The following is a 23,782-nucleotide window of genomic DNA, read 5'->3' as shown; positions in this document are numbered from 1 at the left end:
CTCAGTGGTTAAGAGCTCTTCCGGGGACCTTGACTTCACTTCCTAACACCCATATGGACTGGCTCACCATCTGTAACTACAGTTCCAGGGGAATCTGACACCTCCTTCTGGCTTCCATAGGCACCTGCATTCATGTGAACATACCTCTGCACAGACACACAAAGAGACACATAATTAAAAAAAAAAAAAAGTATTTTTAATGTGAAAAGGAAAAGAAATAGCAGTTGAAGAGGCTTTCTCTCCAGAGGTTTAGAAATGGCTACTAGCGAATTAGACCAGGTTGGAGTCAAAATCCTCCTCTGGCTATTTTGTTCTCTCAGTGGCATTGATAAGGGACACAGGGAAGGACTGGGGGCGTTCCCATATTCTGCGTTAAAGAGACACGTTTATACTATACAGGAAATCAGCATGTGCTTGTTATCACACTACCTTGGTACTGTGCACGCTGTGAAGGTCTGTTTTCTTCCCACAGCCCAGATGCCCCGAGGAGTACAAGGTTGATACCAGCAGAATTAACTGACTCTGCCTTTCAAAAAGTGCCTGTGCCCACACATCCACAGAAGGAGGCAAGAGTAGAGGGGCGGGGCGATAAGGAGAGAGACTCGGACAGCACAAGTCTCAGGGGTGGGCTGACCCCTGACCTGAAGGGCAAGACTGAGTTCCAGAATGACCTTCTCTGTCAGTGGTTCTCAACCTTCCTAATGCTGAGACCCTTTAATACAGGTCCTCATGCTGTGGTGACCCCAACCATAAAATTGTTTCATTGCTGCTTCATAACCGCAAATTTGCTACTGTTATGAACCGTAATGTAAATATATGGTAAGGGACCCCCGTCAGGGCTGAGACAGATCTCTGGCTATAGTAACAACATTCTTCCTAGAACTCAGCCTATCACTTGGGGCTTTGGACACTTTCCCTATATGATATATACATACATATATATATATACATATATATATATACATATATATATATAATTTTTTTTTTTTGGTTTTTTGAGACAGGGTTTCTCTTATAATTTATATAGCATAAGCTTCACTTCTTTAGCACGCACGACCTCATAGTCCTTTATAAATTTACAAATGTGTGCAACCATTATCACTATCTAACTCCAGGAACTTGCTCACCCCAAAACACTAGACTCATTAACAAATGGGAGTGGGGGCAGGAGGACCAGAAATTCAGGTCATCTTCCCTGAGGACATAGTGAGTTGGCGGCCAGCGTGGGTGAGACCTTCTGAGGCTGGTGGAGCCCACCCTGGGGCTGCTTTGGAGTCTGTGCTGTCCTCCCAGGAGCCATTAGTTCTAGCCCGGCTCTATCAGAAGAAGGTGGGGGTCCTTATGAAACGTGGGGACTCGATTGGCGGGTGGGGTACCTCGTGATGTTTTGAAGTTACAGATTCAGGTGGATGAGCAGGAGAAGGTTGCGGCTCGTGTTTAAAACTTTGGGCCGAGGTTCAGCGGTGGCTTCCAGCCACTCACCGTGTGGAGGGGAAGATGGTGGAGTTAGCCTTGACTTTCCAAACCGCAGATCTCACCAAGGAGTTCGGCTGCCGGATAACACAATCAAGGCCAGCATGGCGGATTAGAAATGGAAACCGAGTCCACGGAAGGAGAGACGGAGGAGCAGTGAGCCCTGGTCAAAGTTCTAGCCGGTCCCAGCAGCTTTGTCCCACTGGGTTCACTTAGATGTCCAGGCTCCTCTCACCCCATCAAAGCAGCTCTGAGATCTGCCATTCACGTTGTGAGTGCAAGCAAAACACACTGCTTAGTTATTCTGAATCCTGCGGTTTCTTTCAGCTCTCTTTGGTCGTCTTAGGTGCGATTAATGTATTTTTGTTAATTATGTGCGTGGCCCCAGAACTGAAATCGATTTTGACAGCCTGTGAAATGCTACATCTGATTTGACCTGATCTGTTTGGGGCAGGATTGCCAATAAGAATGCCTTGGTCTGTTTATTTTATTTTTATTATTTTATGTGTGTGAGTGTTTTGCCTGCATGTGTGCCTGTGTAGAAGTCAAAAGACGGAGTCAGGTCATTTCCTCCACATACATCTAGACTTACAGATGGTTATGAGCTGCCACGGGGGTGGTGGGAACTGAACTCCAGAAGAGCAGCCAATGCTTTGAACAGCTAACTCATCTCTCCAGCTCCAGTCTGATTATTTGATAGAACTAATTGCTGTATAGCTTTAAAATCCACATATATATTAAAATAGAAGACTGTTAAGAAGATGGAAGAAACTTGTATGTGCGTCCAAACTAGAAACGAACTCCACAGTTTACTGTGCTGACTGCTCTGAGTTCAGCTTTCCTCCTGGGCCTTCGGGGCTCCTGTGCTGAACACCCCAGGCACAGCTCCTAATGATTAACTCAGACGTCCCTCCAGCCATCGTCCTCTCCCTGGTGAGCAGTCAAAGTAGGCTTCACAGAATATTCTGGCTGCCCTCTGGCCCCAGGGTGGTGCTTTCCTGTAGGCCTGACCAGCGAGGCAGACGGCCTGCTGGAAGAGCCCTGTGGATGGCATTGCTGTCCTTGGATGCTTATGAAGACTACTTTGGGAACACTGTAACAAACGATGCTGACTTTTATGGCATTTCCTGAGTCCCAGTTTCCCTGGCCTCTGGATGATTAAATGCACCTCATGGGAAGCACAGACACACTTTGGAGGAGGTTCATGACTGACCTATACCCCTCAGTAGGCTGGCCCCTCTGACCCCTGTGTCAGCTCCATGACAAGCCTCTGGCCTCATCTTGTGTTTGCAAGACCTATCTCATACCCTGAGCAGGGGCAGTCTCTTAGTGCCTGCTACTCAGGAGAATCTGAGACCCACCCAGTCTAGTGAGTAGCAGCTGGGTGAGACCTTCTGAGGCTGTGGGGGACAAGCATGTGTGCTGGAAGCTTCCACAGCAGGCAGCTTGAGGAAACAGAGACCCCAGGAGGAAGAATGAGATAGGCCAACACCGGGGGGGGGGGGGGGGGGGGGATATCTATGCTTTACAAGTCCCAGAATCTCCTTGAGACCCAGCTGGGGCAAGGACCAGGCCAAGCCCAGGGCCAAGAGTAAATAAATCTCAGTCTGTACCTGTCTCTTCAAACAGACGCTTACTCAGGAGTGTTAATGTGAATCCAGGGACATTGGGGCATATTTGTAGAAAAATTTTCCCCAAGTTCTTGCTTTTTTCCACTCTGAAAAATAAAGTGGAGGCTGGGACTGCAGCTCGGCTGGCAAAGTGCTCGCCTAGCGCGCCCCGAGTTCTTGTTGATTTCCCTGCATAAGGGGTTGATGCAACAGATCCTCTGATCTCAGCATTCAGGAAACGGAGTCCAAAGATCAGGACTTCAAGGTGATCGAGTTCCATGAAGCAGGTCGGGGGTAGAGAAAAGGAAGGGGAGAGGAACAGACTGAGTCAGATTTTATCCTAGACTAGAGTTATGTCTGATGAAAAGTATTACCCTATTAAGATTTGTCTTTTTTTTTTTTTCCGCTTATAGAGTTTATTAGAGTTAAAGGGACAGAGTGCTCAGGCCTGTGGGAGAGACACGTGCGTGGAGAAGAAGAGTAAGATTTGTTTTTTAAGCTAAATCGATGCATCCATCTAGTGGATTTTAGCACAGGCCAGAGCCATGAAAGCCAAGGGCCCGAAGGGCCTTCCCTCTTCCCACATTGCCCTCTGTTTTCTCATCTAAAAACAAAACAAAGCTTTTAATCTCAGTATTGGGGGGAGTGGGGGGGGGAGAGAATGGGGACATAGAAAATTCCAGGAGGCCAGAGCTATAGAGAGAGGCCCTGTGTCAAAATAAATAAGTAAACAATAAAAATAAAAACAAAGCATAACTTTACCAGCTTTTATTCTACTAAGTCGCAGCGAAGATCTTGAGTAAAAGAAAGTCCCCGGGGCCTGAGAGCACCAAGGGAAGAAGCTCTCCCCTCTCCTCCACGCCCCCTTCTTCCACCCCCTCCTCCACGCCCCCTTCTTCCACCCCCTCCTCCACGCCCCCTTCTTCCACCCCTCCTCCACGTCCCTCCTCCACGCCTCCCCCCCCCCCCCGCCCTCGGGAGGAGCTCCTCCCCAACCTTTCACTCAAACTCTCTCGGAACCTCAGGCTCCGGGACAGCAGGGCCGCGCGTGTCGCCCACTGGACCCGGGTAGCCAGGCAGCTCGGCGCCCCCACGGTAACGTCCCCCGCGCTCTCCGCGGTGACGTGTCTGAGTCCTGGCTGCCGTCCTAGCCATGGCAGCTCAGCTTGGTTTGCGGGCCGGCGTAGGGATGGCAGCGGGTCGTGCGCGGGGCGGCGGGAGGGAGGTTGTCCCACCTGCAGCCGGGGTTTCCCACCTGCAGCCAGGGTTCGGCAGTGCGGGGAGAACCCCGAAACCCAGGGCTGTGAGCTGTGTTCAGAGGCCTCTGCGAACTCGCCCGCGGCTCTAGACCCCGCTCCCAGGCCCAGGCCCTGCCTTAAACTCCAACCCCAGGGTAGCCATCTGCTGAGTCTCTGAACCATCCCAGACGCGGAATCCCGGCCCAAAGGCTGATATCACTGTTGTTATTATTATTTATGGTGCTTATTGCCCTGTCTCCATTCTGGAATAAAACCCAGAAAAGCTCAAGAAGTAATTATCACAGTAATGTACTGCGGAGGTCTGAGTCCAGAATCCTCATACAACCGGCTAACGAAATGCAGCTGATTTTGTTTTTGTTTTTTTGGAACCATCAGGTGTGTTTCTTGTAGTTGTTAGGCTGGGAACGCTGTCCCTTGACGTGATTGGTCAGAACCGACACAGCCCTTATACACACACACACACACACACACACACACACACACACACACACACACACACACACGTAAGGAGCTTGGGCCTCTGTGCTAACCGGGTCAGCTTCTTATTGCTCATAGAGAATTCACTGACACAAGCTGAGTTCAAGCCAGACCCTCGCTCTGTTCCTTGTTCATGCCTTTTCTCGAGTTACAGAATCTGGAGCCCACCTCCGTGCCCGGGTACCCTAGGGTCCATTCCACTGAGAATGGGGCTTTGGGGAAATGATCCTTTTAGCTGTTCCTTGTAGTCCGACCTGCTTCTGGTCCTGTCCAGCACCTGCAGCAGCAGGTTTGGTTGGGGTTTGGGGTAGTACTCGCTTGTAGCATTTCTGTTAGTCCGGTCCGATAAAGTTATGCAGCGAGGATTTCAGGCCAGTTTGCATAGGTGCTAACCCTGTCCACAGCATTTCGGCATTTCCCGTCGTTACTGAAGGTACTGCTGAGCCTCTGGCCTCCTGACCGTGCTTCTGCCTTCTGAGATGCTGTGCCCGCGTTGGTTATCCACTGCTTTGGGCTTTCGGGTTGCCTTGATTTTGTTCTTTGTCATGGACTCCTGTGTGGGGTGACTGTAAATCCCCGATTCCTAAAGTCATTTCCGCTTGTACCCATTGTCCCAGCGTGACGGTATCCACCCCGGTTCTATTTAATAATATTCTTGGTTTCAGGCACGGCTAATGCACATGACTGAGGATAGCTATGAATGAGTCCCAAAACGAAACTGTGATTTTAAAACATTACGTGATTTCATTTATTCCCTTACGCTTGTAACTTGCCGTCACCATTCTGAGGCTTGAACTTGGTAGATAGCAAAGTCATGTTGCGATGGCGAAAGTTCGGACGTGCCTGCTTGGTAATTTAGCACACCCCTAAAGTGAACGTACATGCGTTTGTAGGCAGCAAGAGTGGCTGGCGCATGGCAGCTCACGTAGAACTCAGGGTGGACCTACGGGACCCACGGGTGTCAGAGACCCTTGACTTCAGGACTAGAAGTGGAGCTCAATGGCAGAGCAATTGCAGAAAGCCCGGGGTCCGTCTCCAGGGCCAGGCAGAGGCCGAGGGGAAGGAAAAGGAAAACAGAATTCTGTGGGCAGGGTAGAGAAACACCTAAGTGATATTGAGAGTTATGCATGGTCAAATGACCCCCCTAGTTACTGTGGGGCCTTAACATTGAAACCCCTAAATTCTGCTGTGATCTCTGTCTCATTCTAAGGACCGTACGGCCCTGAATCCATACCAGGAGCCAGAGTCAATTAGCCATGGCTACAGAGGTTCAAAGGGAGTACGTAAACTCTGCTGCTAGCCTTCTAGAATTAGGCTCCAAGGTAGGCCACAGGTTATTGGTAATAATGCCCAACCATCCTGATTTGCCTGGGACTGAGGGTTTCCTGGGATATAGGACTTGCAGTTTAAAAAAAATATGTATTTTATTTAGTACTCATACATGCTTATGTTTTGATCAAATATCTGTCCCCATTCTTTCCTCTCTGGTTCCTCCCCACCACTTTTCCCTCCCAACTTCATGTGCTCTCTCTCTCTCTTAAAAAACAAACAAATAAGCAAACAAAAATCCCCACTGAATCCATTTAGTCCATGGGTGTGGGACCATCTATTGGAGCATGGGTGGCCTCTCAGAGTCTGCATCCTTGAAGGAGTCTGACTCCCAATTACCCATTCATCTAGGCTGTTTCTATCTCCTGGCTGTTGTGAATAGAACAACAATGATCATGGATGGCTTTGTAATGGGATGGAGAATCCTTTGGGAATGTGTCCAGGAGTGGTATATCTGGACCATATGGTAGATCCATTTCTAGCTTTTTGAGGAATCACCACACCAATTTCTACAGTGGCTGCACAGGTTTGCACTCCCACCAGCAGTGAATGAACATCCCCCTTCCCCCACGTCCACACCAGCATTTGCCAATCAGATCTTCTGGTCTTTTCCCTACTCAGAAGCCTGTCAAACGTGGCAGCTAGCTGCTGTTGCTATGATCTTCCTCCACGCCAAGGTTTTCTTGGTCACTGGGAAGGGCTATGATTCTCTTTTCCTAGCATGCTCTAGTACCTACACCTCAAGGTGGTGCGCTCAGTGGAATTCCCTGTTTTGATCAGAAGGATCATAATTTACACAAGACTTGGCAAAGCTGAGATGAGATTCAAATTAGGGCTGTCATAGCCATGCCTGAGATACATATTCCAGTGAGTGGGGGCCCAGAGGTTACATCAGAGGACTGTGGATACTCAGCTTCACCCTGTGGGAGCTCCGAAGATCAGCTGCCTGGGACTCTTTCTCTGCAGGCTTCCCAGATCATGTGGTACACGAGCACCCGGGGAATGGCCCCACGGGTCAACTTTGAGGGAGCCCTCTTCTCTGGCTATGCACCCGATGGGGGTCTCTATGTGCCAGAGGAGTTCCCACAGCTGGACAGAGAGACCCTGCGCCACTGGAGCACGCTTTCCTATCGCAACCTGCTGAAGGAGCTGTGTGCCCTCTTCATTGGCCTGGAGCTCATCCCAAGACATGACCTAAATGGTGAGGAGCCCCCCTGCAGCACCCCTGCCCCAGATCAGCATTGCACACCTCTTCCCTGAGTTATACTCATCACCCAACCACTGGAAAATCCCCAGGTGCCTTTCTCAAACCTTGCAAACTTTTTCCCCCCGATTCTAGAATTTCACAATTAGACTATCCAGGACTCCTCATTCCTCTGTCTGCCTCCAGCGAGATGAATGACAAAATGCACCACTGAAAATTGATTATTATTTTTAAAAAATACATCAAAATTATAAGGATTTTTAAGTCGTCCAGAATTCTTGAGTGTTGATGAATGTTTCTCTCATTCATCCGGACACCTAGATTACTATTTTGTCTTGTTGAGGTCCTGGGACAGGTTGTCTCAAGCTGTAAAGTGTAATTAATTTTCCTCAAGGATATCAATTTAAAAGCAGACTCTAATTCAGTAGGTGTGTGTGTGTGTGTGTGTGTGTGTGTGTGTGTGTGTGTGTGTGTTAGTTATTTTTCTATGCTGTGGTAAGTCACCATGATCAAGACAACTTAGGGAAAAGAGTTTATCTGGGACTTACACTTTGGGATGGTTAGAGTCCATGACCATCATTGTAGGGAGCATGACTGCAGTCATAGCACTGAAGCAGTAGCTGAGAACTTACATCTTGATCTACAAGCATAAGGCAGAGAGAGCTAACTGGGAATGGTATGAGCTTTTGAAACCTCCAAGTCCACCCAGTCCATCCCAGTGACATACTTCCTCCAACGAGGCCACACCTCCTAATCCTTCCCAAACAGTTCCACCAACTGAGGACCAAGCATTCAAACACATGAGTCTATGGGAGCCATTCTCATTTGAAAACCACAGGGTGGGTATAAGGATCCTGCCCTTCTATTAAGTGCCTATTTAGGACTACAGCTGTTGGTTCTCAGGCGACATTTTGAGTGACAAGAAGAAAATCCATAGGGTAGTATTTTTAGTCAATATTTTCTGTTGCTGTGATTAAACACCATGACCAAAGCAATTTGGGGAGGAAAAAGTTTCTTTCAGCATGCACTATTACTGAGGGAAGTCATGGGCAGGAACTCAAGGCAGGAACCTGGAAGTTGGAACTGAAGCAGAAGACATGGGGGAACACTGGCTTGAGCCTCATGGCTTGCTTATCCTTCCATCTTATACACCCTGAACCACCTGACCAGGGGTAACACCACCCCCAGGGAGCTGGGCTCCTCCCCATCAGTCATTAAACAGGAAAATTCCCACCGATTTGCCTGCAGGCCAATTTTATGGAGGCAGTACCACAGCTGACATTCTCTTCCCAGGTGTGTCTAGGTTTGTATCAAGTTGACAAAAAGCAAACTGCACGGTAATGGTAGGTTTTGTAGTTGAGGAGGAGAAAGGACTACAGTGTTCCGGTGACCAGCAGTGATGGCGTTACCTAGGCAGTGGGTTATACATTTCAAAGTCAGATCAGACCTATTGACCCAGACTCCACATTTTCATAATATCCTAGGTGTGGTGCACAACAGAAGTTCAAGAAGCTAGGTTCTAAACTGTAGCTGTTTATATGTATATCAGCCATGCCCAGGTCTAGGCACCACAGATGTGAGATTTAGTATTACAAAATTAGACTAACAAAACTTCCATCTTTAGGGAAGAAAATTAGGAGGCTGAAACTGACTTATTTGATCCATGATTTGATCTTCTATTGAAATATGTACTTATAAAAAGACTCAAATGAAGCCGGGCGTGGTGGCGCACGCCTTTAATCCCAGCACTCGGGAGGCAGAGCCAGGCGGATCTTTGTGAGTTCGAGGCCAGCCTGGGCTACCAAGCGAGCTCCAGGAAAGGCGCAAAGCTACACAGAGAAACCCTGTCTCGAAAAACCAAAAAAAAAAAAAAAAAAAGACTCAAATGAGCTGGAGAGACATTTCAATAGTTAAGAACACTGGCTGCTTTTCCAGAGGACCTGGATTCAGTTCCCAGAATCCACATGGTGACTCATAACCATCTGTAACTCTAGCTCCAGGGGATCTGACTCCCTCTTCTGGCCTCTTCAGGCACTGCACACACATGGTACATATACATACATGCAGCCAAAACACCCATTCACATAAGATAAATAAAAATAAAATAAAAAGACCCAATGAAGAAGTATACAAAATAAAAACAAGACATTTTCTAAAGCCAGTTCTAGTCTCTGGGGAATTCTAAAGAGGAATGTATGAGCAGTTTAATACATGTCCCCCCAGATTTTTCTAGATCTATACAATTCTGTTCCTACATATGTCATTTAAGATCAGATTTTCTGGACTTTTTAGCTGGCAATGGTAAACAAACACTTTAAAGAGGCAGAAAGAGAACTTGAAGGGTTAATACCTTTACCTGCTGTCCAATCTCTACCCTCACAGATCTGATTGACCAAGCCTTCAGCAGATTCCGCCACAGAGATGTGGTCCATCTGCGCAGACTGAGGAATGGGCTGAATATACTGGAGCTGTGGCATGGGGTCACATATGCCTTTAAGGACCTGTCGCTGTCCTGCACCGCTCAGTTCCTGCAGTACTTCCTGCAGAAGAGGAAGAAGCATGTCACCATTGTTGTAGGTGGGTGTTGGGAGAAGGCAGGGTCCTTTAGCACCCCAGCTGGAGTGTGCTCATGCACAAGACACCCTTGATTGAAGCTTTTAAGGCTTATGCTATCAGTTCTTCTAGATAAGCAGTTCTCAACCTGTGTGCTCGCGACCCCTTTGGGGGTCGAATGACCCTTTCACAGGGGTCACCGAGGACCATGTGAAAACACAGTTTACAGTTCACACCACAGGGAAGTGCTCACAGCTGGGTCTGAGAGTACAGTTCACACCACAGGGAAGTGCTCACAGCTGAGCCTGAGAGTACAGTTCACACCGCAGGGAAGTGCTCACAGCTGAGCCTGAGAGCACAGTTCACACCGCAGGGAAGTGCTCACAGCTGAGCCTGAGAGTACAGTTCACACCACAGGGAAGTGCTCACAGCTGAGCCTGAGAGTACAGTTCACACCGCAGGGAAGTGCTCACAGCTGAGCCTGAGAGCACAGTTCACACCGCAGGGAAGTGCTCACAGCTGAGCCTGAGAGCACAGTTCACGGGGTGGGGAAGGCATGGTGGCAGGAGCCTGAGGCATCTGGTCACATTGTCTCAACAGTCAGGAAGCAGATAGCATGGATGCTCAGCTTGCTTTCTTGGTTTCATTTTGTCCAGGACCACAGCTTATAGAGTGGTGCCACCTACGTTCAGGGTTAGTCTTCCCTTTTCAGTCAAACCTCTCTGGAAATGCCCTGATAGGCACATCCAGAGGTGTGTTTTCCCTGGTGACACTGAGCATCAAGTTGACAGGATTAACTGCCATAGTTCCCTTTGTCAGACTGCTGAAGGCTGCGGATCCTTCTCAGAATATTTTTAGGTGTACAGAATACTCATTAATATCCTGAATTTTATCAGCATATCCACGGACCCTGGACTAACTACTAAGCATCTGTCTTTCAAGTATTTGAAAGCCATTGCTGCTGCATTGAATGCCAATATTTTTTTCTAATTAGTTCCATTTATTTATTTATTTATTTATTTATTTATTTATTTATTTATTTATTTATTTATTTTTATTTTCCAAGACAGACTTTTTTTCCCCCTCTGTGTATTCCTAGCTGTCCTGGAACTCTCTTTGTAGAGCAGGTTGTTCTTTTTTGTTTGTTTGTTTGTTTTGTTTTAAAAATATGGAGCGCTTCACGGATTCGCATGTCATCTTTGTGCAGGGGCCATGCTAATCTCCTCTGTATGTTCCAGTTTCAGTCTGTGTGCTGCTGAAGCAAGCACATGGGCCAGGTTGTTCCCAAACTCAGAGAGATTCACCTGCTTCGGCCCCCTGAGGGCTGAGTTTTGGAATTACAAGTACAGGTTTTTAGTATGTCATTTTATAGATGGCAGTGTGGAGAATGAAGAGCTCTTGACAGTGGCGGGATTAGGATGGCCTATTTGTACAGCCGCTTTGGTGGGTTCCTTGTATTTTTTTTATTTATTTTTTAAATTACACTCATGATATTAATCACATTTGTGGTATTCATAAATTACATTCGCAGTATTCCAGTATTCATTCAAATACATACATATATATATATATATATATATATATATATATATATATATATATATTTAAATGCCTAATGTCATTTATTGAAGGAGGGAGGAGGTCTTAAATACAGGCTTACAGCACAATGGGAGAACCCCAGAGGGCAGAAGTTCGCTACTGATGTTTTACAATCTTGCATCTAAGCTGTTAACACCCATTATTCAGGATACACAGACAAGGAACTTTCCTTAAGCATTCAGGAGGGTGGAACCCAGAAGGGAATTAGCATAGGGAGGATATCAAGGTCAAGGTCCGCAAGCAAGGCAACAGTTACCCAAAACAGGGGCCAGGGACCTACAGGTCCCCCTTTTATTAAAAAATGAGCTTCTGACTTGGGTTGCATGGGACGTCAGCAGGTCACCTTACCCGTCATGGAGACACCTGCCCAGGCCACACAGGTGAACACCAATATTTTAAGGTCAATTTCATTCATCTATTCCCCTTGTGCTAAAGGGAGGGGTTGGTCTCCTTCCTAGGAACTGCTGGGGACACGGGAAGTGCTGCCATTGAGAGTGTTCAGGGATCCAAGAATATGGACATCATCGTTCTGTTGCCCAAAGGCCTTTGCACAAAGATTCAGGAGCTCCAGATGACGACGGTGCTGAAGGAGAATGTCCATGTGTTTGGAGGTAGGTGTGGGGCCGCGTGGTCCTGGCCTGCCTGGCTCTTTTCGTTGGTGGGATCAGTCATGTACGGAGGTGATGCGGCTTAGCTCTGGGCCGGTTCCTGACTTCACTGTTTTCCACACTGGCTGGCATGTGGCTTTAGACCTGTACTCACTGTGTTGAACTATTGCAGTTGGTTCAGGTGACTGTCAGTGCTGCCCCTGTGCAGGTCCCCTTGCCAATGTCACGTGTAAGGAGCCATGCAGAACCATAACTCAAGCCAAGCAACTTGCTCTGTTCCAGGGTACTGAAATGTAGTGAGCACAAATGTGTTTCATAGTTGAGAGAACGTGTCAGTGCGTGTGGGTAGTCCATGCCATTCCATAGAGTCCATGCATGTAAGCAGGGCCAAGTATTAAAATAAGAAGCTGCCCTGGGCTGCCTGCTACCAGTTTCATTATAGCTGGTTGTATAATGAAGACCTCGGTTTTATCATGGCATCAGTAGCTTTAGGGGTCTTGGTTGGGGTTTTACACACTTCAGCTGTGCAGGCTGGCATGGTTTTTTGATCATTCACTTGATACACAGGAAATGTTCTACCAATCAATCAATCAGCCAATCAATCAATCAATCAATAAAAGGGGCAGGAGAAATGGCTCAGCGGTTATAAGAGCACTGACCACTCTTCTAGAGGACAGGGTTCAATTCTCACCACCCACATGGCAACTCACTTATCATCTGTAACAGCAGTTCCAGTGAGATCCGATGCCCCCTTCTGGGCACTGTATGCACATAGTACACAGACATACATGCAGGCAAAACACCCATACACGTAAGATAAAATAAATAAAAATAAAATTTCTTCTATAACTTGCCTTGGTCCTGGTATAATCCTGAGTGGTTTGAATGAAAATGGCCCCCATAAGCACATATGTTTGAATGCTTAGTCCCCAGTTAGTGGAACTGTTTGGGAAGGACTAGGAGGTGTGGCCTTGTTAGGGGAAGTGTGTCACTGGGGATGGATTTCAAGGTTTCAAAAGGCCAAGCCAGGTCCAGTCTGTCTCTGTCTCTGTCTCTCTGTCTCTGTCTCTCTCTGCCTTCTGCCTGTGATCAGATGTAAACTCTCAGCCACTGCTCCAGTCCCATGCCTGCTTGCTGGCTACCATGATGATCTAGAACAAATCCTCTGAGAGTATAAACAAGCCCCCAGTTAAAGGCTTCCTTTTATAAATTGCCTTGGCCATGGTGTCTCTTCACAACAAAAGAACAGTAACTAAGATCATCCATAGAGGATGATTGGATGTTAATATACCAACACTGACAAGGAGCTCAGATACTGGAAAGAAGTCTTACCATAAGAGCAGCACGAATTCCCTTTGTCCAGTTGCACAAGGGCAGAGAAAAAGGCCCTCTGCGCTTTTCTTTGGCAAGCACATGTGCATTCCAGTGCAAAGTCCGTGGTTTGGCTAATCCATTGTTGGCAAACTCCTACACACCAGCCTTGGTAATTGCCCAACCTGGCTGCATTTTCCTATGGTCATTGTGAGACTTTAGTGAACAATGTTTGGGATCCCGAAGGCCCCTGCTGTTCCCCACATGCCAAGCTTTCTGGTCATGGCTCTAGGGCTGTCTTTTCCCAGCTAAGCAGAGGATTGATTTTTGTACTACAGTCCTTCTCTCTTGCCTTGTACAGATACATTGGAGGACTCTTCCCCTGGGGGCTGGAGAACATTGCCCACCTGTGAAATAGTGGAAGGAAGATGTGTGGTTGATGATAAGTGTAGCATGTCATAATTATCACTAGAGCTAAGGTGTTTCTGTTCTGTGCATCAAGGAAATAGCTCCTTGATAGGCGTTAAAGACATTGTTTGTTGATAAGCAGTACTGTTCATGTTCTTTTCCTTCTTCCAAGCTTCTTGTTTGACTGTTAAGAGGATGCATGTAGATTCAGGGGCTAATAGGAAAGATGTGTTTTCCCTTTGTAAGCTCGAAGAGTAGAGCTGGGCCACATGGGCACTGAGTTTAAATTTTATTAATTCATCGTCATCATTATTGTGTGTGTGACGAGAAGGATGCACATGACACAGTGACCCCATGAAGGTCAGAGGACAGCTTTGTAGAGTCATCTCTTTTTTTTTTCCTACCTTTAAACGGGCACCAGAGATCAAACTCAGGCTGTCATGTTTATGTGCCATATATTCTATGCCACTGACTTTACAGGATGTTACAGTTAAGAGAGTGCCTTGAGTCTCAGAAGAGAGTTGGGCTTTGGATTTTTTCAACAGTCTTGAGACTGAGAGATTGTGGGGACTTTTGAAGTTGGACTAACTGCATTTTGCACTGTGCTATGGCTACAAGCCCATGGGGTCCAGGGAGTGGATTGTGGTGGTTTGAGTGAGAATGTCCCCATAGGTTCATATGTTTGAGTGCTTGGTCCCTAGTTAGCAGAACTGCTTGGCAAAGATTAGGTGTGGCCTTGATAGAGTTGTTCACTGGAGTGGGCTTTGAGGTTTCAGAAGCCCACAGCCGTTCCTGGTTAGCACTCTCTCACTCGCCCTCCCTCTCTCCCTCCCTCCCTCCCTCCCTCCCTCCCTCCCTCCCTCCCTCCCTCCCTCTCTCCCTCCCTTTCTCCCTCTCTCCCTCATGCTTGTGGACAAGGATGTAAACTCTCAGCCTCTCCTCCAGCACCATGCCTGCCTCCAGTGCTGCAGCCTTAATGGTCATGGACTCTGACCCTCTGAAACTGCAAGCCCCGCAAATCCTTTTCTTCTACAAGTTGCTTTGGTCACAGTATCCTCTAACAGCAATAGAAAAGTAACAAAGACACAGGCCAAGCGTCTCACCCGGCCACTGGTTTATAAAGGTGACAATGTCCGTGTACATTGTGTGATTCCTGAGCACCAAGTACTTAGTGGACACTAGATGTCCATTGATTATAGTACATGTGTGTTTTTTAAACCAGAAGTAACAGGAAATCCAGCTCAGACTATCTGAAAAAACAGTTGCCAGCTTCTGGAACTGGGATGTCCAGGGGTGAAGTAGGCTCTCACTTGGTTGATTCTGAGACTCAGCATTACCATCCGGAACCCAAGTACTTCCCAGTCCCTGCTCTGTCCTCCACAGTCCTAGGCTCCTTCCTCTTGAGGTCACATTATGGAGACTTGAGGTAACCAAGTCTCCCTTTTCCTGTGGCTCTCCCTTAAAAGCAGGGGTGGTTTCTCTAGCACCCCAGCAAATGTCCTTCTGAGTCTTAGTGACCTGAACTCATATATCCATCTTGGACCCAACTCCTGACCCCACGGGCATGCCAGGCACAGATTGGCTTGGCCTTAGTCAAGAAGTGGGGCCACTGGATGAGGCTGCTTGGGGTTTGCACATGGACTACAGATGGTTCCTCTCTTCACTGATGCTATACAGTGATGAGGAGAGAAGGATTCACAGCCTGAAGGGCCGTCCTGGTACTTCCCCCAGTAACCTGCACACCCACCCTCCTTGAGGTATGGATCCAAATGCAGAGTTAAGTACAGGTATTGGGTAAGGTGTGGTGAAATATCATTTTAAGGTGTGTTACATTTGTATATGCTGTGGCATATTTGTTTAATGATGCAAAGATGTGTTGCACTCTTTTATGTTGCATTTGTTTAACTATGTTACTTTGCCTGTCTAAAACACCTGATTGGTTTAGTGAAGAGCTGAATGGCCAATAGCAAGGCAAGAGAGGGATAGGCGGGGCCACCAAGCAGAGAGAATAACTCAGAGGAGAAGTCTGGGAAGAAGAGATCAAGGAGTGAGAAAAGAAGGAGGAGAGGAGGACATCAGGGGCCAGCCACCCAGCTGGACAGCAAACTATGGAGTGAAAAGTAAAGAAAGGAATATAGAATAGAGAAAGGTAAAAGCCCAGAGGCAAAAGGTAGACAGGATAATTTCAGTTAAGAAAGGCTGGCTACAAACAAGCCAAGCTAAGGCCGGGCATTCATAAGAAAGAATAATGCTCCATGTGATTTATTTGGGAGCTGAGTGGAGGGCCCCCAAAGAAATAAGAGCCAAAGACCAAAGAGTTAAAAAAAAAAAAAAAAACCAACAACAGAAAGGGTCAATCTGGTACAATTACTGAGGCAGCTAGACTGGGGTGTTAATACGTTAGACTGGTGGATAATTTACCCAATAATTAGCCACACAATTAAACCAATGTACACACTCAGCTTCAGGGCCAAGTTCTGCCCAGCAAGCTTACCTAGCACACAGGAGCAGGGTCAGGACACCCACACTTCACCCACAGGGGAGAAGTGACCATCCCCGCAGCCCCAATGGAGTTCACATCTTTCAGTTGGGTAACACTCTCTCCTTCTTTCCGGAAGAGTGAAGACATACCCTTTGTGGAACAGTGAAGACTTAGAATACGAGGGGAATTCTTTTCCCAATAGCCCAGAAGGCTGACATTTTATGTCTTATGTTATAGAATGCAGGACCATTGGAAATGCTTCTGACCACATTTTTTTTCTCCCAAGTGAGGACAAATACTCAGGGTCACAAGAAGAAGTGACCTACATTCTATCCCCAAGCAGCTTACATGGAGCCTGGAAAGCCAGGCCAAGCCATGTTGAAAGTGAGGGAAGCAAAGGCTGGACCAGATGGGAGAGGATGGGCCCCGCCTGGGAGGGCCTCGGCGGAGCCCAGAGTGACTGCTGGGGGCTTCTCCTGCTCCTGAGAGCTGTTATATTCTCTCTCCTTGCCAGTGGAAGGGAACAGTGATGAACTTGATGAGCCCATCAAGGCTGTGTTTGCGGATGTGCCTTTTGTCCAGAAGCACAACCTGATGAGCTTGAACTCCATCAACTGGTCTCGGGTCCTGGTGCAGATGGCACACCACTTCTTCGCTTACTTCCAGTGTGCACCCTCCTTGGACACGCACCCCCTGCCCGCTGTGGAGGTGGTCGTGCCTACAGGGGCTGGGGGTAACCTTGCAGGTGAGAGACCCTGGGATGCAAATGGACTTTCCAGAAAGTACCTGGTCTTTCAAAAGCTATCTTTGGCCTACAAAGGTGGAGCAAAAGAAGGTTGTGTTTTATTCTAAAGACGACAGAAAACCACATGGGATGTCCTAGATTTCTTCTGGCTTGGAGCGGCTGGGGACAGAACTTTCCAGGGTCCTGCAGAGGAGGGAGATTGAGGACTCAACCCTGCGAGTTTCAGCAGCCTAGCCTGTGCTTACTTGCACAGAGGCTAATAGACAGACGTCAAGGCTCCACCACCAAACATAGCTCAGTGTCCTTTCCCAAAATCTGCACTTTACTCCCAGCTCTGCCCACTGCCTGCTGAGGGACACCCGCTTGGTGCCGTGGCACACTGTTCTCACTACCCTGGGGCCGTGTGAAGCGGAAAGGACTCTGGCCTCAGCAGTCTGGCCCTGGCTCTGCCCTTTACCAGCTGAACGGTTGTTAGAGGGTTCCTCAGACTCAACTCCTCTGCTGTAAAGGCTGGCTGATCACGTGCTCAGAGCCGCCTGTGGGGAGCGAGTCTGACTGTTGGGTGCACATGACCTTTGCACAGAGACGATGCTGTCCAGCTGCCTGGCACCAAATACTAACAAACGTTCTCAAGCATTAACTATGCACCAGGTGGTTTTCATGGTTCTAAGTGGTTTTCATGGGTTAATGATTTCATGCAACTAGGACAATGCTGTCTCCTGATGTACATGGACAATTGGTTCTAGGACCCCTACAGATACCAAAACCTGCAGATGTTCAAGTCCCTTATATAATATGGCATGGTGTTTGCATATAACCTATGCACACACACCTGAGTACTTTAAATCACCTCTAGATGATGTGAAATAACATACAGTATGTGAATGTTATTTAAATGACCATTGTTCTTTAAGGGGTATTTGCAAGAAAGAGTTTGAACGTGTTTAATACAGGTGCAATTTTTTTTTTCTTGAGAAAGGTTTTCACTATGTAACTCAAGCAGCCCTTGAATTCAGTATAGCCCAGGCTAGCCATGGAAGTCTCCATCCTCCGCCTCAGCTTCCCAAATGCTAGGATTATAGTGTGTATTACCACACCCTCTTTCGGATAGTTTTGGTTTGTGGTCAGTTGAGTCTGTAGATGCAGAAGCCCTGTATCCAGGGTCCGCCTCTACTGTTCTTAGCATTTTAGAAGGAGGAACCGGACACAGAGAAGCTAGCTGTCCCCTGTTTCCACAGCTGGCTGGTAGGGAGCCAAGTTGACAGCCAGGGAGGCTGCCATCCTTGCCATCTCTTGAGGAGGCAACGGTGTTAGTGTTTGTGGTAGCTCTGTCTCTGGCCTTGCTTCTCTAGGCATCAGGGATGAATGGGATGGCGAAAGCATCGTAGTGGTTGGGAGACTCCCGGGCTTCTTATGGGAAGACAGAGGTGACGGGCTGGCAGTTAGGTGAGAAGGCTGGCTTCCCCACCGCTCAGAGGGTGCTACCCTGTGCTTCCCTTTCATGTCACTGTTGGCTAGCAATGCCACCTATAGCTGTGCCCTGCATAGGACCTGGCACAAAGTAAAGCCTGGGCAATACCCATAGAGGACATTCCCGTCTGGCGTTTCTCCTGGGGACCCATTCCACCTTAATGAAGCTCGGGCCCTCCTGAGCTTCCATTTTTCCTAAGTCTCCGAAGGACACTAATGTTTCCATGAGGATCAAGTGACATGAGAGAGTGAGTGGACTTAAAAAAATTAAGGGGGATGTTGGTGGACATCCCCGCCCCCTCCAAAAAGTAAGGGCCTGGAGAGAGGACCCAGTAGGTGACGTGTTTGCTGCACAAGTCTGAGTTTGGATCTTCAGGCATGAAACTGGGCGTGGCAGCACACATCTGTCATCTCTGTGCTCCCACAGCAAGATGGCAGAGACAGGAGAAGCCCCGAAGCTGTGCCCCTAGCCTGGTGTGCCAGCAGTGACCAGTTAGACACCCTCCCTAAAGCGAGGTGGAATGCAGAGACCTCAACTCTGCAGATTGGGAGGATCCGGGCAAGACATTCGGCCTGTGGTGACCTCATTTCCTCTTTTGCAGTGAGGGGGTTGCCTCACAAAACTTTATATGTGTGTCCGTCCCTGGTAGGCAGGGCGCAGTGACCCCCCTCCCTGTCTCCCTCTCCCCCATCCGGTGTCTCTCTATTCTCATTTTCAAGCAGCACAAAAGTTTGTTTTTATTAAGCTCAGTTTAAAAGTAATTCTTTGCCTTTGTCCTAAAATCCTGGTGTCTTCTCGTCTCGTCCCAAGCTGGGTGCATTGCTCAGAAGATGGGCCTGCCCATCCGCCTGGTTGTGGCCGTGAACCGCAATGACATCATCCACAGGACTGTCCAGAAGGGAGACTTCTCTCTGTGTGAGGTTGTCAAGCCAACCCTGGCATCCGCTATGGACATTCAGGTGGGCCTGTGGGGAGAAGAGCGGGGCTGGCCAGCCGCTGGTGGAGCGGGACTGGGTAAGGGTTGGAATGAGGTGGCCTAGGACCCTGCCTCTCCACTCAGGTGCCCTACAACATGGAGAGGATCTTCTGGCTGCTCTCTGACTCTGACAGCCAGGCGACGAGAGCGCTCATGGAGCAGTTTGAAAGAACCCAAAGTGTGCGCCTCCCCGAGGACCTACACAGAAAGGTTGGTCACTGGCCACAGCCTGGGGGGTGGGGGTGGGGATGGGGTGGGGATGGGGTGAGGGTGGGATGGGGGTGGGGTGGGGTGGGGGTGGGGTGGGGGTGGGGTGTCTCTGCAGCCTCCAGAGCCAGCAGAGTAACATCTGAGGGAAGCAAGTAGGCCTTTCAGTTCAACAGGACTCAGTAGACAGTGTTGGTTCAAACATCTGGAGTCTGACCTCTAGTGGTTTATTTTAGGCATGTTTAAGCACAGCACAATGTGGTGAACGTCATTCTTGTGATGATTAACTCAGTCCCGTGTGCACAACAAAGCATACATAAGTCTCCTTGTGGAACAAAATAAGCTAAATGTAGGTCAGGTGTGCCTACATCAAAACTTTGTGTAAAGTCCATAAAGATCGGTTCTGTAGTTTTACTGATAAGGTTCTGGGGGAGGATCCGGTGCTGGAAAAGTCTCTACCACACAGAGCAAAGGTCACCAGGCTAGTAAACACATCCACATCCAGCCTTCTGGGTAGATAGCGGTTATTACATTCCTACCCTTAAAGGAACAGCCCTGTGTGCTTAACATTCTAGGCACCCCTAGCGCTTATCAGTGAGCGCAGAGACCTCTGTGCCTCCTACAGCAGCATCCCACGGAGGATGGAGAGGATGCAGGCACAGGACAGGGTTGGGGTTTGGAAGTCTGAACAAGGGAAGGGGACACCTGGTTTTTTGAGCATCTGTGAGCCAGGAACTTTCACAGCTAACACTGAGTGAATGAGGAGAGTTGTGAAACACTAAGCTAGTTGTGTAGATTCTGCACCTCAGTTTCCCCATCTGTACAGCGAGGATAATAGGAATGCCTGTCTCATAGGGTTGCTGTGAGATGTGGGTCAAAAGAAAAGAGACATGGGAGGCACTTTACATGCTGCTGGAAATACATAGCTCCATACAGTTACTGTTTTTATTTTTATTTATTATTGTTGTTAATTTCCAATAATAGCAACAACTGTGCAACAAGGACAGAGTCATTCTGCCCTTCCGACACGGAGAGACTGTAGCTCTCGCTGACACTTATCTCTCTCCTTTGTCCTCCTTGTCTCTGTCTCTCTACTAGAGGAGGAGAGACTTTATTTAGTTAATAAATAAGTTTCATTTATTTTAGGGAACTAGTTAGAAAGCGCTGCTTTTATTTGAATGCAGCCTGCTGATAGGTTCTTATTTTATAGGGCATCTTAATTTCTGTACCTCATTTCCTGTTGGTGGTCATGCTGGCTCTGTATCCCTCCACTGGGTGACTAGAGCAAGCTACCTTACTGCAGCTCCGATCATCACAAAGTTCTAGAATTTCTTTCTTCTAGATTGCACAGTCTGATTTTACCTCAGTGTCCTCCACTTGAGGAGAATCCTTATTTACCAATTTAGCCTTCCCAATTCCTTTAGCGGTCTCTTACATAACGTAGTTGTCCATAGTTAGTATCTCTCTTGAAGGATTCTTCTCAAAACTGGACACAGTTGTACCCTTGCTCTACACTGCTTTAAAAAAAAAAAAAGGTTTTCATTATTTTAATTTAATGTGTATGAGTGTTTGCCTGTGTTTATGTATGTGTACCTTATGCATGCAGTGCCTGTGGAGGCCAGAAGGGGGCTCATATCCCCTGGAACGGTAGTTACAGATGGTTGTGAGCTACCATGTGGGTGCTGAGAACCATGCCTGGGTCCTCAAAAAGAGCAGCCAGTGCTCTGAATAGCTGAACCATCTTTCCATCCCTATACTGCTTTTGACATAGCCAAACATTAGTTTGTTTGACCCATGGTTTGTGCAGACATCAATATCCCTTCCCTTTAAGTCAGTGAGATCCTCCATTAAAACTGGAGACATCAACTGGGCAGTGATGGTGTATGCCTTTGACCTCAGCACTTGGGAGGCAGAGGAAGGCAGATCTCTGAGTTTGAGGCCAGCCTGGTCTACAAAGCACGTTCCAGGACAGCTGGGACTGTTACACAGAGAAACCCTGTCTCAGAAAAAAAAAAAAGAAAGAAAACAAAACAAAACTGGAGACATCATGTCCTCTGTTTCTTCATTTTCTACCATCAAAGGATGCTGTATTTGCTAGAATGCCATCCATCCATCCATCCATATTGTTTATTTGCTATGGTTCAAGAACTGTTAGGTGCTGGAAATACAAAGAAAAAATACAGCTATCATATTGAGTGATACATCTAAGTGGTAGAGCACATGCTTCATATGCATTAGGCCCTGCATTCAATCCTCAGAACTGGGAAAAAGAGGAGAAGGAGAAGAGAGGATATATTGGTTGCCATCTCTAAAACATCCCTAAGCCAGGAAATAGCTATATGAACAATCTATGAACCACTTACTTGGTGTCTGATGCCATTGAGTACATGTAGGGTGTTTACTATGTTGTAAGCATGCAGAACATCTTCAAGAAATTATCTGGCAAACCAAGTGCTCAGGGAGCACTGAGAAGGGAGTCTTCCTCTGCCTGTGAGTACTAGAAGGTTTCCCGGGGGAGGTGCTCCAACACAGGGTGGGAACTGACAGGGAAGTTTTCACACCACAGGTGGTTTGAACACCCGTGACTTGTGCTGTATCTGGCTATAGAACAAGACTGTACTAATTTGATGCGTGATCTAAATACATTGCGATTGTAGCCAAAACTTGTATAAATCCTTCTGCTCAGTAGGCTCAAAACTGCAATTGGCTCAAAACTCAGAAATTGCTTTTACTCTGAGCTGGGTCAGTATTCAGTCTGGAGCATTCATCTGAGCTCCTGGCGTTGGTGTGGCTGTGTATATAGCAGGGTTTTAGTCCTCCTGTGGTTCACCAATCCCGACATTCACCCCTGTCCCCTGACCCTTCAGCTTTCAGAGGCGGTGACATCTGAGTCAGTGTCTGATGAGGCCATCACCCAGACCATGGGCCGCTGCTGGGAAGAGAACCAGTACCTGCTGTGCCCCCATTCAGCCACAGCGGTGAACTACCACTACCAGCAGACTGACAGTGGGCAATCCAGGTACCAGCTGGGAGGTCTGGGGCACTGAGGGCACCGCGCTTCTCCAAGCAGGGCATACAAGGCTAAGGATAGTGATGTTGGGAGCATGGTGGGGTCTGTGCCCAAGAACTACAGCTGTTTAGAAGAGGAGTGAACTATATCCCAGGTCACGAGGGGAGGTGATGGCTGAGCTGGGTCTTCATTGGGAAACTTTGTAGGTTTCTTAGACAGGTAAATTCAAGGTACTAATCATGTCTCTGTCTGTCTCTGCTCTCTGCCCCGCCCCCTGCCCCGCCCCTAACCTTTCTCCTGGTCCTTCTTCCTCCATCTCCTTCTCCTGTTCTCTCCTGTCCTGCCCCATCTTCAGGAGCATCTCCCGGTGCTGCCTGGCCTCTGCCTCTGCAGTCAAATTCCCAGAAGCAGTCCAGGCTGCTGGGCTGACTCCCCAGACTCCTGCAGAGATCCTAGCCCTGGAGCACAAGGAGACCCGCTGCCTCCCCATGCGGAGAGGAGATGACTGGATGCAGATGCTGCGGGACACAATTGAGGGCGTGTCCCAGCGCTGGCACGGTGGGGCTGTGAACCCCTCAGAATAGCCAGGCTGGAACTGGTTTGAAGACGCTTGTCCCGGGACTCACTGGGACAAGATGGCTCAGTAGTTAAGAACTCTTGCTGCTCTTCCAGAGGACCCAAGATTAGTTGCCAGCACCCATGGCCGGTGACTCACAACCATGTATAACTCCAGCTGCAGGAGTTCTGACGCTTCTGGCCTCCGTGGGCGACGCACTCATGTGCGCAGATACACATACAGACACGCATACCTGTAATTTAAAATAATAAAAATAAATCCTTTTTAAACTTCCTTGTCCCAGCTGGGTGTGTCAGCACATTTAATTCCAGCCTTTAGGAGGAAGAGATAGCAGGTCCCTGTGAGCTCTGAACCAGCCTGGTTTACATAGAAAGTTCCAGGGCAGCCAGATCTCCATGGCCAGTCTGTGTCTTTAAAAATATATATATTCTCATCCCAAGGAGAGGTGAGTCTTTAAAAATATATATATTCTCATCCCAAGGA

At 47.9% G+C, this 23,782-nt stretch overlaps 1 protein-coding gene and 1 non-coding gene across 7 annotated transcripts; one reads left to right on the top strand and one right to left on the bottom strand.

Moving 5' to 3' along the window:
• Positions 1-4,051: 4,051 nt before the first annotated feature.
• Positions 4,052-23,572, top strand: Thnsl2 (threonine synthase like 2). Of its 6 annotated transcripts, XM_076566902.1 has the most exons (10): positions 4,108-4,178; positions 6,030-6,141; positions 7,115-7,349; positions 9,735-9,929; positions 11,963-12,115; positions 16,828-17,058; positions 19,340-19,488; positions 19,590-19,715; positions 22,580-22,731; positions 23,078-23,572. In XM_076566902.1, the coding sequence occupies exons 2-10, from the start codon at positions 6,076-6,078 to the stop codon at positions 23,304-23,306; spliced, it is 1,536 nt and encodes a 511-aa protein (XP_076423017.1). In that variant the 5' UTR covers positions 4,108-4,178; positions 6,030-6,075; the 3' UTR covers positions 23,307-23,572. The 6 variants fall into 6 exon arrangements, with proteins under 6 accessions (XP_076423019.1, XP_076423021.1, XP_076423017.1 ...); XM_076566904.1 differs by lacking the exon at positions 6,030-6,141 and having other exon boundaries at positions 4,052-4,178; XM_076566903.1 differs by lacking the exon at positions 6,030-6,141 and having other exon boundaries at positions 4,119-4,717.
• Positions 11,068-11,173, bottom strand: LOC121828381 (U6 spliceosomal RNA). Its single transcript, XR_006070868.2, has one exon. It is a non-coding gene; the product is annotated as a U6 spliceosomal RNA (small nuclear RNA).
• Positions 23,573-23,782: the final 210 nt, after the last annotated feature.

The sequence above is a fragment of the Peromyscus maniculatus genome, chromosome 3 (assembly GCF_049852395.1).
Source record: "Peromyscus maniculatus bairdii isolate BWxNUB_F1_BW_parent chromosome 3, HU_Pman_BW_mat_3.1, whole genome shotgun sequence".
Taxonomy (NCBI): domain Eukaryota; kingdom Metazoa; phylum Chordata; class Mammalia; order Rodentia; family Cricetidae; genus Peromyscus; species Peromyscus maniculatus.
Note: the sequence above shows the minus strand (reverse complement) of the source record. Positions and strands in the feature narration are given on the sequence as shown.